This window comes from Lynx canadensis, chromosome C1 (assembly GCF_007474595.2).
Source record: "Lynx canadensis isolate LIC74 chromosome C1, mLynCan4.pri.v2, whole genome shotgun sequence".
Taxonomy (NCBI): domain Eukaryota; kingdom Metazoa; phylum Chordata; class Mammalia; order Carnivora; family Felidae; genus Lynx; species Lynx canadensis.
Genome location: NC_044310.1, coordinates 52,340,877 through 52,360,404, shown reverse-complemented (window position 1 = coordinate 52,360,404; position 19,528 = coordinate 52,340,877). Strand labels below are relative to the sequence as shown.

Below are 19,528 nucleotides of genomic sequence, written 5' to 3'. Positions count from 1 at the left end.
GAATGCAAAGCAGAGCAACCAAAACTGCAGACCTGTTTTAAGATCAATCAATATTTTCTACCTAGATGAGTAGAATGCAATTAGCACTTGGGTGATTTTAAAGGCTCTTTTACAGTTGCCTTTAATTGGCTGATGAAATAACAGAACAGTGTGGCTGAGGGCCAATGTTTATTTTTACCCATTACCTGTTTTATTAATGGGATTGTGGGCCACTGGGCCTCCAGGCACACACAAATATATTAAAATATCCCACACTGTAATTAAGTGGCACAGAGGGGATTAGAGCAAATTAAGTGGCTGTTATATTTGCTGTGGGTGTAGTCTAGGTCAGACATTCTGATGCTCTCGTGGTAGAGCCCCAATAAATTTTACTTCGGAAGCGTATCTTCGGAAGAAGATATTTTCTTGCAGAGCAAGGGTTTTTAATAAATGGCTCTCTCCCCCTAAATAAAAATATAAAGAAAAATGCCCCAAGTGGATGCTCCTACAGTGAAAGAATAGAACACCATAGCCAGGGGGAAAGATTGAGCGCATCAAGAATAGCATCAGTTTAAGAAATGAGATCTTTAGATTCCAGTAACAAAGGACTCAAAATGAATCGAACTTGTGTGTAACTCTCAAACCCGGCACAGGGCTTTCTTCCCCTATGTGAGTCAGAACTTCTGTCTCTGGGTTCTTTTAAGGCAATAAAAATAAGGTGATCACCCAACTGTTGGCCTGTTGGATAACTAGAGCATCAGGAATGCAACACTACCAGATACACAGAAGAGAGCCTTTCAGGCTAAAAACCTGAGCCAGCACGGTATTGTTTTTTGTTTGATTTGACCAAATCCACTGTGGCAACTAAATGTTAGATTAATTTTAAAATAGAAAATGTAAGCAGATATTTGCTTTCATCAACATGTTCACAACCAACATGACCACACTTGAGGTTACTGCCGGTGCTGGTCTCTTGTGAATCTTCATATCAGAGAAAAAGCAAAATGGAATGAGGGTAGGGCAAAATGGAATGAAATCTGGAACAGTGTTTTGGCCCAAGAAGAGGACAACTTTGCCTCTGCCCTAAAAACCTTTGGAGAAACACTTCGAAGTGACAAGAAGGGAGATAAATGTACTTACGAGGATCCCGGACTTGCAGTGGGAGGAGGACCTGGAGAAAGGAAAGGAAAGCAAAAAAAAAAACAAAAAAAAAAAAACAAAAAAAAAACAGTCAGTCTAGGTTATTGGAGGGTGAGTGTGGGTACAGTCAAACCATTCCAGATTGAAGTTCTCAACCACCCTGAGGTGATATTTATTTTTCTGGGATTTATTATTTTGCTTCAGTTCCCTACAACCACCTCGAAGAAAAAAAAACATACCAGTGAGAACCTGTCTATACCCCACACAGTTCAGGGCCTGGAAAATGCTAAGACAAGTGCTAACAAATGAGTCACTAGAGTAGGCATCCTCACGCTGCATGGGGAGTCTGCAGGGGAAGGCTGAGTGGTTACAGGATCACACGGATTGGGACAGCAGGAGTCTTTGATGGCATCTTGACAGAGAAAGGGCATACATGTGTCGAACTTCCCATCTTCTCTCCCACTGGCATGGTGGTTTAGAGCAGGGCTCTGGGATCAGACAGATCAGGACTCCACTCCTGCTCTACTATTTACCAGCTGGGCAACCACGCACATGCTACTTAACTACTGGGTCTTGGCCTACTTACTTGTAAAATGGATGCATCTGTACCAGCTTTCGGGTTGCCAGGCACATAGGACATTCTCAGTGTGTTCCCGTTCCCTCCCTCCTCACCCTCAGGGAGAATGATGGCCAAAGGCCATCCCCAGCAGGAGGTGGCTTACCAAACTTGACGAACAAGACTCCCGTGGTAGAAACCACCTTCTTGCCATTTGTTGCCACGCACTGGAAGTAGCCTGTATCTGTGGTGTCAAGATTTCTAATCCGCAGTCTAGAGCCATAGTTGGTTGCCCGAAATGAGATCCTCCGGGGCTCCTGGACCACAGGTGCATCATTTTTGAACCAGCGGATGGTAGGAGGTGGATTGCCAGAGACTTTGCAGTGCAGTTCAGCTGTCTGCCCCAGGGACGTGGTGATGTTATTCATTGGTTCATCAAGGGTCAGGTAAGAATCTGTGAGCACAGGGTGAAGGAGGCAGATGAGAGGGGCAGACAGCTAACGAGCATCTCCAGGCAACCCCAATCCACTCCAATGTGCCCCAGCACCAGAGAGAAACTGAACAGGAGAGGCATGGTGGAGACAGACAAGGCATGAAATTTTACATTTACTGAGACCCCACGACTGCTAAACAATCATCCACGGAGTCTGCTGCTTACAAGGAAATGTGATACTAACCATCGCTTAAAACCCAAAGTTTTCAAATGATTATATAGTAACTCGTGGATAAGTAAATGTACTTTCTAAGCCAAGACAGAATGAGATTTTGTGTTTCAAAGTATAGAAATATACATGTGCCTTGTTACAGACTCAAACAGTACAGTGAAGAAGAAAAAGCAGCAAAATTCACCTCTAATTTCTCTGCTCCCAAATAACATCATTCTTAACATTCTGGCAAAGATTCTTTCAGTTTATCTACTTTTGATAAAAAAGCATGAAAAACTGGAAAAGTAGGAGCACATATTTACATCCACAGGGCACAAGATCAAGAAGGATGCTGAATCTTCTTGCCAGTGATACAAGCGTTACAAAGGCCAGCCAGGTCACTGGCAGACGAAGTAATGAGGCAATGAATATTTCCATAATGTTACTCATATCAACCATTAACATGTTACAATATACAATTCTATAGATTCAACTTCTAATTGAGACATAATTTACATTTTAGGAAATGTACCAATCTAAAGGTATACATTTCCATAAGTATTGACAAATGCATATATCCATGTAACCAATACCCTTACCAAGAGAGAGAGAGCATCATGGACATCCCAGAAAGTACCCCAAGGATCCTTTGTAGTCAATCCTTGCTTCCACCTGCACCCTTGCCTCCATTCTAGGCAACTGCAGTTCTGATTTCTATCATCATAATTTTGTCTGTTCTACAATTTCATACAAATAGAATCATACTGTATGTACACTTTGTGTTTGGCTTCTTAGAGATTTATTACATGAAACATTTTAAAAATGAAATAAATTTTATGTAAGCATATTCCTCAATACTACATTTTAAACCTCACATTGATATTACTTGCAGAATCCAGTTGCAGAGAAAATAATTTGTTACTTAAAAATTAAGTTCAATATATATATATTTTTAATTGGTCTCTTATTCATACATAAGGACTTTTCTTTGGCTTCGTTTTCCCAGACCAGCCATTCTTGGGTAGGTCTCCCCTGCCATACCCTCCCATTGTCCCCTGTAATTCCCTGAGCCCCAACCTGGGATGGCTTATTAAGCAGCTGTCCTCTCTGCAGGACTATAAACCCATAAGGGCAAGCATCTAGAATGTTTTTTTTTTTTTAATGTTTTTTAATTTATTTTTAGAGGAGAGAGAGAGAGAGAGACAGAGCATGGGTGGGGGAGGAGCAGAGAGAGAGGGAGACACAGAATTCAAAGCAGGCTCCAGGCTCTATGATGTCAGCACAGAGCCCGATGCGGGGCTCAAACTCACAAACAGCGAGATCATGACCTGAGCCGAAGTCTGCCACTCAACCGACTGAGCCACCCAGGCGCCCCTAGAATGTTTTGGTCATCACTGCATCTTCAGTGTATCCTACTGTCTAGCAGCATTGTCCAATAGAACTCTTTGTAATGATGGAAATGTTCTATAATCTACATTGTCTAAATGGTAGCTGCTAGCGACAGGTGAGCTACTGAGTACATGATACGTAACTAAAGCTACTGAGGAACTGCATTTTTCAATTAAATTTGAATGGCCACACGTGACTAGTAGCTACTGTATGGTATAGCACAGGCAGAGCATAGTAGATTTGTTGAATTTAATGGAACTCTGTTGAAAAATAACCTTTTTTTGGAGATATCTAAGGTGTTAATTTAAGTACCCAAATTGCTATAAAAATGCTTTCATAAATGTCCAAAATAAATGACTTGTTTACCTTAATTTTCCACAAAAAGATTGGGGAGAAATGTCAAAGTCTAGGCAGCCCCACAGAAGTATGTCACACATGTGAATGACATTTATCATATGTGAGTGGTAGAAAACAGATTAAGTATGACTATCACTCACTGTGTTACTGTAATGACACTTTTCATCCCACTTAAACCACTGAATAATTATCCTTCATAACAGAATCACAAGCCCATAAATTAGTTTGCTAATGCCTTGCTTCTTTATATTCTGATCTTTATCTCTGATATTGTTCCTATAATCTATATACATATATACTCAATCTGTGAATGTGTTTGCTGATAGATATACGGACATGTGTTCCTAAGGTGTTTGAGCTACGACCAGACTAGACAGACTAATTAACAGGTGACTTTATGGTGCTGTCATCATGGCTTCACAGACCCATCTCCTACCTAGAGAATAGCTAACTTTGTAGCCTCTGTAGAAAAGAAACATAGAGATAGCAATGCCAATATAAACATAGTGAATAATCCTCCATTGGGCAGGTTCTGAAATTCTATTGATTGGGTTTGAATTCTGGGTCTGCCCCCAGTTATCTGAGTGAACTTAGGCAAGCTACTTAACCTCTGAGTACCTCAGAGGCAACTGAAAAAATAGGAATAATAAATCAGGCAAAATTGTTAGAGCATTAAAATTAAATTGGGTAACACATGGGATGCACTTAAACTAGTGCAGGGCAAAAAAGTAAGCACTCAAAATGTTAATCACTGTTATTGTGATTCTTCTTATAATAACAATTTTTGTATAATACTTTTCAGGTTACTCAATCTCATGTTCTCCTCTAACAATCTGGTAAAGTAGGAAAGAAGCATTAATTATCATGATGAGGAAATCACATCTCAGAGATGGACTGACTGGCCCCATGGTTTTACAGAGAGCTGCACATTGTCCCCAGAGCCTCCAGCACTAATGGCCTTCAATTCTTAGGCTCAGCCAAGCACTTAAAGTTCAACTGAGCCAGCTGGCCAATACGGTAGTGAGAACAGATAGACTATTTAGAATCCTATAGTATGCCAGGGGATTTACCTCAGTATTCACCCGCTCAATAGCCCCAGACGGAAGGAATTGTTATCATTGCTTTACAATGAGGAGACCTAGGACCAGAGAGGTTAAGTGACTTGCTCAAGGTCACATGGCTGAACTGAGGTCTAATCCAGACCTCTCTGACTTCCATTCCACCAGACAGCTTTGGCAGCTCGAGCCCCACTGGGGGTGGGGACAGAATTCAAACTCCGGCCCTAAAATAGAGCAAGCTGGGGACATGCATACACACCCACGTGCCCTTAAGTCCTGCCAGGATTGTCTAGTTAATGGGTCTAAGCTTCAGCCATTGTTCTGGTTTCCCTCCAGAGGCCAGGTAACTCACCTGACCTGGTATCAGGTTCCCCTGCCTATTCCCTGGCAAGCCCTTCTCCCTGAGGGTCTGTTTTCTGTCCTTTAATAGGGTGGGTCCAGCCTTTAGCTGGAGGGGTCTCCAGAGTGACGAGAGGTGTCATCACCTAGGTATCTCCACAGCCTGGCTCTCCCCTCCCAGATTTCTACCTTCTTTCAATACTGAAGCTACCCAACACCAAGCCACACTCCCCAGAAGCCAGGGTAATAGCTGCTGGGTGCATGCCTCAAGGGTTAACATTACCTGCTGAGTTTTAGTCAAAAACCAAAGTCACTTCTCTTTCATTTTCCCAGACAAGTGGTTGCAGCCAAAGCCCAGCAAGCTTTATGGCCAAGCCCACATATCATATAAAAAGGTGAGCTGCCACTTTAAACTATGTCTTTGGCTCTAAACTGCAATTACTTTACATGATACCAGAAGCACAGGCACACAGAGTTTTAAGTTTTCTCTTCTAAAAACATAAATTAGGCAAGAACCAGAGAGTTCCATAAAGGAAGATAGTCTTTCAAGTACCCTGTGAAGGTGTACTTAAATTTATTGAAAACAAATGTGAAAACTAATGTGAGGGCTGATCTAAGGCACAAAATCAACCTTCATAGACTCTGGAGCCAGAATGCCTGAATTCATGTCCTGGTTCTGCCACTTATCGGCTGTGTGACCTTGGGCAAATTACTTAACCTCTCTGTGTCTCAGTTTTGTCATCTGTGAAGTTAGTATACTAGTATCTTCCTAATAGGGCTATTTCAAGGATTACATGAATTAATACATAGCAAGTGCTTTGACAAGGGTCTGGCCGCAAGCAGCATGTGAGTTTCTGGTATTTTATTAGCTATATTTTTCTTTTCTTTTTCTTACAAATATCTTATTCATAAAAGTAGGGGGTGATCATTCATCCAACTGATTGGTGCCTGGCCAAGTCTGGCAGATTTACAGCAAAGGACACCTGAGGGGTGAAGTCACCTGCCTGAGATCACATAACTAATAACTAATAGGGAAGAGTGGTTAATTTGTCCATGAAGTTCTATAAAAAATCTACCTAAAAATGCAAAGGAGGATTACAGGGCATCTTGAAATCAGTGTAGTAGCTGGCCCAAGCGGTATATGTCCAGAGAGAACAAAGGAAGCGTCAACAAATCTTTGTGTTTACGGAACAAAGGAGACTTGCCACAAATGCAGGGAATTTGGTTTTAACTTTTCACTGATAAAGAATAATGTTCAAATTTGTTTGCCATCTGTAGCTGCTCACTTAGAACAAGCAAATGGTCTGGTCCTCAGTTTGGCAAAGACTAGAAGCATCAGAACAACATTTGGCCTAAACAACATGAAAGCATTCTGTGACTGGAATAAGATAAAATAAAATAAAAACGCATGTCTGTATCATTACTATCAGTCTTGTTGTTAACAAGCCCCTGGCTACGATCCATTCTCTTTCCAGAACCAGCTGGATCCTTCTGTAGCAGCCTCATGGACCACACTCGGGGATCCACTCTCTTTTCTACTCCCAAAGCTTGGTGTGGCCACTGCAGGCTCTGACCTCTGACAATGTGTGCTTGAGCCACGTCATTCTTCTTTCCCTTCTTCCTCAGGCCACAAATGTTGGCAGACTGGCCAGTAGCAGGTGGGGTATAATCTGGCTTGAGAGAGAAAAATATTCCAATTCTGCTGACTCTACCCTCTAGTTTTGTGTTACTGTGTCTCCCAGTGGTGGTACTGGTAGTAATGATGATAATGATAAAAACATCAACAATGATGGTACAATAGTGATAGTGATACTAGTTAAGACCTAAAGGGTATTTACTATTATGGCATGTGTTGTTACAAACTATTGTTGTTATTCTCATCTCACACATCAGAAATCTAAGGCACAGAGAGGGTAAGAAAGTTGCTCAAGACCCCACGTACAGTAAGTACAAGTAAATCAAATTATTGATTCAATGCAATTATGATCAAAATCCCAGCAAGGCATTTTATGGATACGGACAAACTGGTTCTAAAGTTTATATGGAAAGGCAAAAGATCCGGAATAGCCAAAACAGTATTTAGGGAGAAGATCAAAGTTGGAGGACTGACATACCCAAGTTCAAGTCTTGATATAAAACTACAGTAATCAAGATAGTGTGAAAGAATGGACAAATAGATCAATGAAATAGAGCAGAGAGCCCAGAAATAGACACACATAAATACAGTCCACTGATCTTTGACGAAAAGCAAAGGCAATAGAAAGGAACAAAGAGAATCTTTTCAACAAACAGTGCTAGGACAACTGTACATCCACAGGCAAAAAAAAAAAAAAAAAAAAAAAAAAAGGAAGAATCTAGACACAGATCTTATACCTTTCACAAAAATTAACTCAAAATGGATCACAAACCCAAATGTGAAATGCAAAATTATAAAACTCCTGGCAGATAACTTAGGAGAAAATCTAGATGATCTTGAATACCAAAATGACTTTTTAGATACTACCCAGAAGATATGATCCATGACAGGAGTAATTGATAAGCTGGACTTCATTAAAGGTAAAAAACTTGTGCTCTGCAGAAGACAATGTCAAGAGAATGAGAAGAAAAGCCACACTATAGGAGAAAATATTTGCAAAAGAAACATCTGATAAAGGAATGTTGCCCAAAATATACAAAGAACTTAAAAAAATTTTTAATGTTTATTTTTGAGAGAGAGAGAGAACAGGAGGAGGGGAGAGGCCAAGAGAAAGGGAGACACCAAATCCAAAGCAGGCTCTAGGCTGTGAGCTGCCAATACAGAGCCCGACGCAGGGCTTGGACTCACGAACTGTGAGATCATGACCTGAGCTGAAGTCAGATGCTTAACTGACTGAGCCATCCAGGAGCCCCAAGAATTCTTAAAACTCAATGAGAAAGCAAAAACCTGATTAAAAAACAGTCTAAGACTTTAACAGATACCTCATCAAAGATACAAAAATGGCAAATAAGCATGTGAAAAAATACTCCATATCAGATGTCATCAGGTAAATGCAAATTAAAACAAGATACCACTATATACCTATTAGAATGGCCAAAATACAGAACACTGACAATGCCAAATGTTGGTGAAGATGTGAAGTAACAGGAACTCTCATTCATTGCTAGTGGGAATGCAAAATGTTATAGCTACTCTGGAGGACAGTTTGGCAGTTTCTTACAAAACTAAACATATTATTACCATATGATCTATCAATCTTGCTCCTTGGCATTTACCCCAAGGTGATGAAGGCTTAATATTCACACAAAACCCTTCATACAGATGTTTGTAGATTTATTCACAACTGCCAAAACCTTGAAGAAAACCTTCAGTGGGTGAATGGATAAACTGTAGTACATCTAGACAATGGAATATTATTCAGCACTAAAAGAAAATGAACTATCAAGCCATGAAAAGACATGAAGGAAACTTAAGTGCATATTATTATTATTATTTTAATATAATTTATTATCAAATTGGTTTCCATACAACACCCAGTGCTAATCCCAACAAGTGTCCTCGTTAATGCCCATCACCCACTTGCCCCTCTCTCCTACCCCGCATCAACCTTCAGTTTGTTCTCTGTATCTAAGAGTCTCTTATGATTTGCCTCTCTCCCTCTCCGTAACCTTTTTTCCCCTCCCCCTCCCCCAAGGTCTTCTGTTAAGTTTCTCAAGATCCACATGTGAGTGAAAACATATGGTATCTTTCTGTGACTGACTTATTTCACTTAAGTGCATATTATTAAGTGAAAAAAGTCAATCTGAAAAAGCTACATGTTGTACAATTTCAACTATATGACACTCTGGAAAAGGTAAAACCATAGAGATAGAAAAAGATCAGCGGTTGCCAGGGGATTGGTGGGGGGGCAGGCAGGGGATGAATGAATAAGTGAGACATAGAGGATTCTTAGGGCGCTCTATAATGGGGGGGGTACATGTCATTACAACCAATAGAATGTACAACACCAAGAATGAACTGTAATATAAACTATAGGCTTTAGATGGCTATGATGTGTTCACCAATTGTATGATGTTGTTGGAGGATGTTGATAATGGGGAAGGCTATGCATGAGTGTCAGCGGGGGGTATATACAAAATCTCTGTATCTTACTCTTAATTTTGCTGTGAACCTAAAAACTGCTCTAAAAAGAATAGTCTTTAAAAAAAATTAGATGTTCTAATTTTTTGTTCTAGGAAACAAGTTCTCAAACCTTTGGTTTCAAGACCATTAAATACTCTAAAATATTGAGGACCTCAAAGAGAAAATTTAAAAACATTTGTTTACTAATTTATTGAAATATTAAAAAATAAGCTCATTACTTATTAACATGAAAAATATATTTCAGTGAAAAATAACTATATTTTTTATACACACATAAATAGTGAGAAGGATGGCATTGTTTTCTATCGTTGTGAATCTATTTGGCTTAAGAGCAGACAACTGGATTATCCTCTTTTTGCATTCAATCTGTTGAGATAGGTTGTTTTGGTCAAAGTATATGAAGAAAATGTGGCTTTACACAGCTGGTAAGGGGAGGGGTATTTTAATAGCCTTTTCAGATAATTTAGAATATTCTTCTGTGATACTACACTGAAATTTAACAAGTGGTAGTTTCTTAAAGGTTAGATGTGATGTGAAATCTGATAGGGATCAGTGAACTTTTCATAACCTGTTACGTTAAAATGGATTGGTTTAGGGGCGCCTGGGTGGCGCAGTTGGTTAAGCGTCTGACTTCAGCCAGGTCACGATCTCGCGGTCCATGAGTTCGAGCCCCGCATCAGGCTCTGGGCTGATGGCTCAGAGCCTGGAGCCTGTTTCCGATTCTGTGTCTCCCTCTCTCTCTGCCCCTCCCCCGTTCATGCTCTGTCTCTCTGTCCCAAAAATAAAAAATAAAAACGTTGAAAAAAAAAAATTTAAAATGGATTGGTTTATCTTGCACTTTAAAGATCTTTTATCCACATACAATTTTGTAACACATGAATTGCCCATTTAGAAAACATTGGTTCAATGAATTGCCAGGATGGGTAAACTGAATTAGGTAGATTTTCCAAATGTGAACACATTTAATTACATAGTAGAGAAAAATCATTTTTGTTAGTATCACCACCAATCTCATCAATAAAGACTGGAAAGTTGTCAAGCTCATGGTGGTGGCTAGGAGTTTTCCAAAATTTTAATTTTTGCTTAGAAGCTCAAATTTTATTATTGGCTAATACCATCTCCTATTTACTTGAAGTGGCAGGCTTCTTTTTTTCATTTTCAAGAATACTCAAAAATAACTAACCATAGTTTGACTGTCAATCTTTTAGTTTTTTTGGTATAGTTGACAAGCGATGTTCTATTAGTTTCAGGTGAACAACATAGTGATTCAACTTCTCTATATGTTATACTATGCTCACAAGTGCAGCTACCATCTATTACCATACAACACTATTACAATACCACTGACTATATTCCCTATGCTGTACCTTTTATTCCTGTGACTTATTCATTTCACAAGTGGAAGGCTGTATCTCCCTCTCCCCTTCACCCCACCCCCCGCAACCATCAGTCCGTTCTCTGTATTTATAAGTCTGATTCTGCTTTCTGTTTCTTTGTTTATTCATTTGTTTTATCAGATCCCACATATGAATGAAATCATATGGTATTTGTCCTTCTCAGCCTGTCATTTTTTTTAAGTAAAAAAGTGGGCAGTTCAGTTCACAACTCAACTGCTTTTCTTTGCGACAACCATAGTATTTCAGCAGTCAGCACATCTGGGTACCCATTTTGCCATATGGAATATTAAAGATAGGCACTCGTGGGTCAAGATTTAATTAATTTAATCATTAGTACTGCTTCATCAAAGACATTCTTTTTAAAAATTTTTTAATGTTTATTAATTTAAAAAAATTTTTTTTAACGTGTATTTATTTTTGAGACAGAGAGAGACAGAGCGTGAACGGGGGAGGGTCAGAGAGAGGGAAACACAGAATCCGAAACAGGCTCCAGGCTCCGAGCTGTCAGCACAGAGCCCAATGCGGGGCTCGAACTCACGGACCGCAAGATCATGACCTGAGTCGAAGTTGGCCGCCCAGCCGACTGAGCCACCCAGGCACCCCGGATGTTTATTAATTTTTGAGAGAGAGTGAGAGAGAGGATGAGTGGGGGGACGGGCAGAGAGAGAAGGAGACACAGGATCTGAAGCAGGGTCCAGGCTCTGAGCTGTCAGCACAGAGCCTGATGTGCGGCTCAAACTCACGAACCATGAGATCATGACGTGAGCTGAAGTCAACGCTCAACCAACTGAGTCACCTAGGCACCTGAGCCACTGCACCTCAGCCACTCAGACACCCCTTCATCAAAGACATTCTTTTTTTTTTAATTTTAATTGTTTATTTATTTTTGAGAGAGAGACAGATTGAGGAGGGGAGGGGCAGAGAGAGAGGGAGACACAGAATCCGAAGCACGTTCCAGGCTCTGGACTGTCAGCACAGAGCCCGAAGCAGGGCTTGAACTCACGAACCATGAGATCATGACCTGAGCCGAGGTCTGACACTTAACCAACTGAGTCACCCAGGAACCCCTGCCTAACCATTGCTTTTGTGTAATCAAGATGGGTAAACTGCAGTTCAGAGGACTTAAAGACTTATCCCAGACCTATCCCGGCCAACAAATGGCAAAGCCAGGAGCTGGACTCCAAGCGCAGTGCTCTTTCTGTCACGCTTGACAGCTGTTCTTCACCGCCCATCTGGGCCCTGGGTTGGTATGAAGCTCTCAGAACAAACTAGTTTAGCTTAGACCCTGTGCACCATAAGCCAGAGACCTCTCTCTGTATGGCCTGCTTCCCCTTTCTGAATAAGCAGCTTGGGATTTGGGGGCAACTCTAAGTGATTATGGCACTGGCCACAAAGATCTGGGCAAAGACCTGAGCAAATTTTGGGACTCTAAATAAAAAACAGGATTTGATATTTTTGTAACATAGGAAAATGAAATACTAGTATTCTTTTAGTGCCACCATGTCCTCCATTACCTGTAGAAAGTGATGATTATAGCTAACACTTTTGGAGCATTTACAAGGTGCCAGACAACCATTCTAAGTACACTGTACACATTAACTTCTTAATCTTGAAAACAATCCCATGAGTTAGACCCTATTATTACCCTCATTTTAGAGATAAGGAAATGAGACACAGAGAGGTTAAGTATTTGCCTGAAGTCACACAGCTAGAAAGTGACAGAGCCAGGACCCAGACCCAGACCTTTGGACACAAGAGACCATATATTAGCCAATGCACCATTCTCAATAAACCCAGACTGTGGTCTTTCATGGTCCCCCACTTCCCTTAACCAGGACTACAGAATATTCTTGCCCTTTTTATGAGTCCATCCAGCACGTGACAATACCCACCGGCACTGAGAACAACTAAATCACTACCAGTTACATATGACGTAACTAGAAGTCACCATTGAGAATGACCTTTTTAAAATACAGTACAGGCATCGCTCACACTGATGCTTAATCAACCTAAAAAGTGAACTGTGAGAAAAAAGAAGTTAGTTTATGAGCTTTCTGGGAATTGAGACCCTATTTCCTCCTTTTTTCCTTTTTGTATTCCCCTTAGCACTCCATGTGTTATTGTGAACTTCGTAGGCATTTAATAAAGGCTGGTTGATTAAGTAAATGGAAGGCTCAAGTGTATTTCGGGCAAATGAGCTTTGGAGACACCCCATTTATTACTTACCCATTTGACAAGACGTCACATCCACAAATCCCTCCCAACATTTATTACTTAATTTTCAAAGTGCCCTCCCACTCTCCTCAGGGAGGGAGGTGGGGCCAAGAGTTATAGTCTCATTTTGACAGGTGAGGGAAACTGAGATATAAAGAGTTTAATGGTCTTTTGCCATGGCAACCCAGCCAGTCAGCCGGGGAGCCAGTCACAATTAGGCTTAGGGCCTAGGTCTTGGTATCAAAGAGGCACATGCCAAAATCCTGGTCTCCTACAGGACCGATCCTTCTCAGAAGAGGGAGGAGGCTCCCCAACATGAAATAAAATGCTTAGCTAAACATAAAGGAAGGCTGCCAAACACAGTTAGGTCATCGCATTTGACTTTGAGAGAACATTCTGTTCACGCTATCAACCTGCATTCACTTTCAGCACACTTCACCATAAATACTTCTGACTCACTATCTCGGGAAATATTTTTTATCTTAATAAACTCAATGCACAACATAATCTAAATCGGCTTGCACATTCTTGAGTTGGAGCCACAAGCTGCATTTAATAAAAATCAGTGGAAATAGCAGGGGACTTCTGAATAACCGCAGTTTGTTATCTGACGTGAGGCTGCTGGGAAGTCTCGAACACACGGGGAGCAGGAGGTCGGTAAGTTGAAGGTACGGAGAGAGCTCGAGACCACTGGATGACCCCACTTGCTGGAACTTAGTTCCCACTGGAGGCACTATTTATAATAATGGCCTGTGGCATGGTAATTAAGAACATGGCTCTGGAGTTGGATGCTTGGCTTCATAGCTGAGTTCCACCTCTCACCTGCTGGTACTTAACACCTCCCCTCAGTTTCTCTGACTGTAAAATGGGGCCAATAATTGTACTTCCTCACTAATGTTCTTGTGGGGGTCAAATGAGATAATCAATTTCTGGCGCCTCCAAAGTATTAGCTACAAAGAGCTACAATTAGCTACAGCCAGAGATTCTCAACCCTCCAGAACATCACTGTCGCCTGGGGAATAACAAACAAACAAAACCAACACCCGTGCCTAGGTCCCATCCTTAGAGATTCTAATTTAATTGATCCTGGGTGGAGTCCATGTATAAGCATTTTTTTTTTAGATGCCTCCCAAACATTCTTCCAAACAGTCAACGGGAGAACACTTGGCTGCAGTAATTCCAACCCCCATTGTCTGACCACTGATTTTCACCTGGCTTCCTGCTAAGCCCAGTTTTTACTGTTCAACAATCTCCAGGAGGATTCTCCACTACAATCCCTGTCATTCCGAAGAAACCAACACAGAGACATTACTGCACAGAAGATACCTCAGCGAAGATAAATATTTTCTGGCTGAACAAAGCTGCTACAGAGCAGAGGATGAGATGCTTAGAAGTCAAAAAGAAAAAAAGAGCTGGTCTGGGCCTACCACTCACCTTTTCTTGAGAGCTCAAGTACTAAGGCAGCAAGCTGAGCTTGGGCTGAATGACCTCTGAGTAACAAGAGAGGTTGAAAGGGTGTCTGAGGTACCAAAGACAACAAACAACCAAATACACAGCTCCTTTCTGGGGAGCAAATGCATATACATCAGAAATGGTCCTACAAATGTGCACTTAGAGCAAAAACTCCTATAAATCTGGACTAATGGGGGAAAAGCAGCTGCCTTTATAGGTCTTTCTTTAGAAAGCACAGTAAATACACAGCAACTCAAAGGAGTTTATGAAAACTTTGCTACCTAGAGGCTTGATTTAATGAATAGGTCATTTTTACAAGTGGGCCAATTGTATGTAAATGGCCTCTTAAAAGCTCAGAGAAACTACTTTTCCCTCTTAAGTAGTTAAGATCTACACAGAATGAGAATGGCTGGCCTCCAGCATTTAGACTGCTTTCTGTCCCAACTATAATTAATAAAGGTGGAGGGAGAAAGGAACAAAGGTGTTGAGCACTGATTCTATCAAGCACTTTATATATATATATGTATATATATTATTACATTTTTTTCCTTTACAGAACCCTGTGATGTATATAGGTTTTTGTTACCCGATTTTAAGGAAGATACCAAAGCTAATAGAGGTTTTAGTGTTGCCATGTCTGGCATGGCCGGGATGAAATCCAGTTCTGACACCTTCTCCTGCCCCCACTTCCAACTTGTCTCCTTTCAATCTGCTATGTGATAACCTACTGTCATTAAGAACCTCTTCCATTATCAACTCACCTGAATCCATCCAGATGACATCTCATTTAAACACCAAAGATGCCATGATCTCTACTTACCCTTATTTTTTCTCCAGGAGCAGGGTATCTAAAGGGATCACTGGCAACTGCCAACAAGGTTACTCTAGTGACTTTTAAACTTTTTTGGACTTCTGTGACTTATTTAAGTATCCAATTTATTGTACTGCAATTTTCAATCATTTTCATTATGTGGGGGTTATTGTGATTATTATTTACTATTATTATTATTATTATTATTATTATTATTTATATTTTTAGGGTTATCATTTTATTCATATTTGTCACATGTATGTTTCATTTAAAATTAGAAATAATAAGAATGCTTTAAAATGATGAACAGAAACACAGTTAACCATCAGAATGGTGACTTGACTTTGGTATAATCAATCCCATCCAGCTGAAATTCACAAGGACACAAGATTCTGGCTTGAGAACTGGTCTCTGCATCTTAGAGAAATATTCCCAGCCTCATTTCTGACTCTCCTGGTCTTCATGGATCCTAACTATAAAGTAGTAATTATTTTAATTAAATCCCCATCCTCAGCTGAATGCTAGGATGATAAGTAAATTCATGGGTTTAAGAGTTCTTCCGATGTAAGGTACATCTACATTTCAAGCCATGCCTAGCAGCTTTTCACACCCCTTTTCAAAACCAAACTAAATAATACCAGCAAAACCATCAGCTATTACCTTGCCTCCCTAGAACTTAGAAAAGTACTAACTTGAAAACAACAAAAACAAAGGAAAGTTTTTGACTCTCAGGCTCAGGCCCTGCATGCCATCCTGCAATCTAAAAACTGCATTCTTCCCCCTTTATGGGTGGGTTATAAGCCTTTGTAAAATGCTGACAGACCCTAACTGTAGCAGGACAGGATGAGTGGGCCTGCATAATGAACTTTTAAATTACCAGAAATAGCATCTAGAAGGCCAAGCCTGAGAGATATGTTTCTAGTTTGGGCTGTGGGCCAACGCAAACAGAGCACATCATAAGTCATCTCTGCGATTTCAATACCATGGATCGGAGATGACTCAGCGTCAGCATGATGCGTGATCCTCACGACGGAAGCTGTGGATGCTTCTGCACCATGCAAAGGCAACAGTTTGCTTTCAGCCCTGCTAGGAAGCCCTTTTTGAGGAAGAACCAAGCCACATTCAGGGCCTTCAAAGACAAAATCATTGTGTATTTTCACTACCCTGGCCTGACTCTGCAAGGCAGCAGCTTGTCCAGTCATAATAAATTCTCAAGCATTTGATGGCTCTAAGGGATGCCCAGGTCGCTTTCAAAATAAAAGTTTGCCATTCTGGCCAAGGAATTTCTATTCCTATAGGGACCATCTCAGTTTTCTAGTCACATCTTGATTGAACAGATCCCGAATCTTTTGTGTGCCGGTCAGCATTCCAGCAAGATTCCATTGCGGCCAGCATTCCAGTTTCAGGTTTTCCCAGAATATAAACGTCAGGGGACATGAAAGGGCACACAAACCATTCTTTCCCCTCTTCTCCATTCACTGTGCAAGGTTTGTATTTCAAAATTTAAAAGAATCTGCTGACTGGTCCACATCTCAGATCTCCTGTTAGCAGTATACTGGAGAGGACCCTGTCACCGAAAGTTCTCTGTTAGGAATGGGGTGGTTTTGCTCTCAAATTTTGAACCAGTTCCCCCCAAATTAGGCACTATCTGCTCTACTTCTTCAACAAAACAGAAAAGTACTAAGCAATCTGGAGATGAAAACTGGAAGGGGCACTATTTTCTCAGTAGTAAGAGGCAAGAGTTAACAAAGCAGACAAAGCAGGGAACACTGGGGATCTGTGCATGCCCTTTTCACTGGTACAGCACCTTCACCTTTGCACAGGTTTGCTGGGAGTAGATGCAGAAAATGTTTGATAAAAGAACAAATGGGTTGAAATGTTCGAAGATCTCTCATCCTGGCTATAGTATCAGACAAGTAAAGAAACAATCATACTAGAGTGTGATCTGAGTATGTTCAGGGTGATAGAGGACCCTAGAAAAGGGAAACCTGACCTGATTTCTGGGCCAAAGGTGACACATAGCAATCGGTATGAGGTATGGCCTCTGTCCTTCAGGTTCTGTGTAAGATCTTGAAGGGAAGAGGAGGAGACATCCCAGGGATCTAACTTAAAAGTATGGGTCAGAGTGAAAGTAAAGTTTAGTGTATGGCCAAGATGTTGATCATTGAAGGAGATCGAGAGGGCGGTGAGACCAAAATGGGCAGGCCATGCCACAGTGGCAGAGGGGGCAGGCTGTCCCCTGTATTTCATTAGGCATAGTAGGCAAGACCCAGAGCAGAGTGGAGGGGGAGAGAAACTTCAGACTTCCTGTCCTCTTGCTGGGATCCACAGGCACTTGGGGGAGAGGAGGAAATGAAGGGGAAACAGAAGAAAAATAAGTAAATATTTATCAAATACCTATGTAGGCACTGGGGAGGTACCTGTCCCATCTCTCTTCACAAAATATTGATGGGAAAGAAACCAATAAAAATAATCAGAAAAAGGGAAGACACAAGGGAAAAAAAATGCTGTCTTCTACTTAGGAAAGGCTGAGCATGCCCAGCTGTAGAAATCATGGAATGTATGACAGTAACAGGGGCCATTCTTGAGCTGGGCCTTGGTGGAGAGCAGACGTTCTAAGACCAGAGAGAGCAAGCCTGGGAGAGACAGGGGGAGTGAGGGCAGAGAGCAAGAGCTATGCAGTTGCTGAGGAGAGTGGGAACATGCAAGGCGCAAGGTGCGACCCCCTTGATGACCCTCCTGACATGACCCATGTGCATCTGCTGACACAGTGTCATCCCTACAACTTCCTCACTTTGCTGTGTTCCCCAGTGGGGCATGAATGATGTTTGAAGCAGGAAGGTTCTTCCTGTAGGATTGCCCTGCACATGGCAAGGTGTTTAATATCTTAGGCCTCTGCCCAACAAATGTCAACTGCATCCCCTAATCATTGTGGCAATGGAATACAGCACCACATATCCAGCCACCTTGAGGAACCCTGAGGCATCTTTTCATCATGATCTTAATAACCATCATGTTAACATAATACCATTAAAATTTGTTTAAAAGACATCATCTGGACAAGAATGTGTTCTTGAGAGGCTCCCAGCCCCTCCCCTTGTACCTCCCCTGCCTTAAGCTAAGCTGGGGGGGGTCTGCTTTCAGGAGGTGGAAGTGGAGGAGATGGCATTCTGTGGGGAAAGGAATGGCTTGAGTAAAAGCTCAATCGAAGGCATGAGTGTCTAGAGTGCATGAGAGCAACACAGAAGAAATCATCCCCATTTGCTTTCTGGAAAGGTTGTGGATGAACAAGTAGTAGGCAAGAAGGCCAGAAAGAGAGGCTGGGCCAAGAATGAGAAAAGACCTCAAACAGTAAAGAAGCATTTTGTACCTCATCTGGCTGGCCATGGGCAGCTTTTACACAGTAGTAAGCCACACAACATGTGCCCGGAGCTGGGCTTCAGGAAATATGAGCTGATCCCGCAGGGCAGGGAGGATAGAGCTGGTGAAGAGTGTGATGGAGAGAAGGGGCTGGAAGGGTTCTGGTTTTGTACCTATCTCTATTTCTTCCTCCCCAAGTAGGTATGACCTTAGAAATCCAAGGAAAAGCAGCCACAAATCTCTGACCGTGGATTTCCATCAGAGATCACAATGTAAGGATTTCCCCAATTGGGGAAAATTTAGTTCTCCCTCCTATTTACTTACTCTTAAAAATAATGCTTCAGCATATATCTTTATGTGTAAATCTTTTTTCCCTTTTATATTATTTCCTTAAGTTCCACTTCTAGACATGTCTCTCACTCCTTCCTGGCAAGGCACAAATACGAGTCTTCTGTCTGTTCCTCCAGAGGGCCTGCCACAAAATCCAGCACACAAGAATTTTATGACAGAATGAGACCCTAACCCTACCTACTCACCCACACTAACTCCTAGGCCACAACACTGTGATTATGGCTACCAGTGGCAAAGTAGTCAGAAATGATGTAGCTGTCAGTGGGGCCAGAAACTTGCAGTTGCTCCCAAAACCATGGCTCCCAACTCCAATGTAAGCTCCTTGGGGCCAGAGATAAAGCATTCATCCTTTCACATCCCC

The 19,528-nt window shown here is 41.4% G+C and overlaps 1 protein-coding gene across 1 annotated transcript in view; it reads right to left on the bottom strand.

Annotated features, from left to right (window-relative positions):
• Window positions 1–19,528, bottom strand: part of ROR1 (receptor tyrosine kinase like orphan receptor 1) — a 179,309-nt gene that overhangs the window by 127,579 nt on the left and 32,202 nt on the right. Inside the window, exons 3-4 of the mRNA XM_032594084.1 lie at window positions 1,842–2,129; window positions 1,120–1,150 (exon numbers count right to left, since the gene is read on the bottom strand). Of these exons, the coding sequence (XP_032449975.1) occupies window positions 1,120–1,150; window positions 1,842–2,129 (319 nt within the window). The remainder of the gene's footprint in view (window positions 1–1,119; window positions 1,151–1,841; window positions 2,130–19,528) is intronic.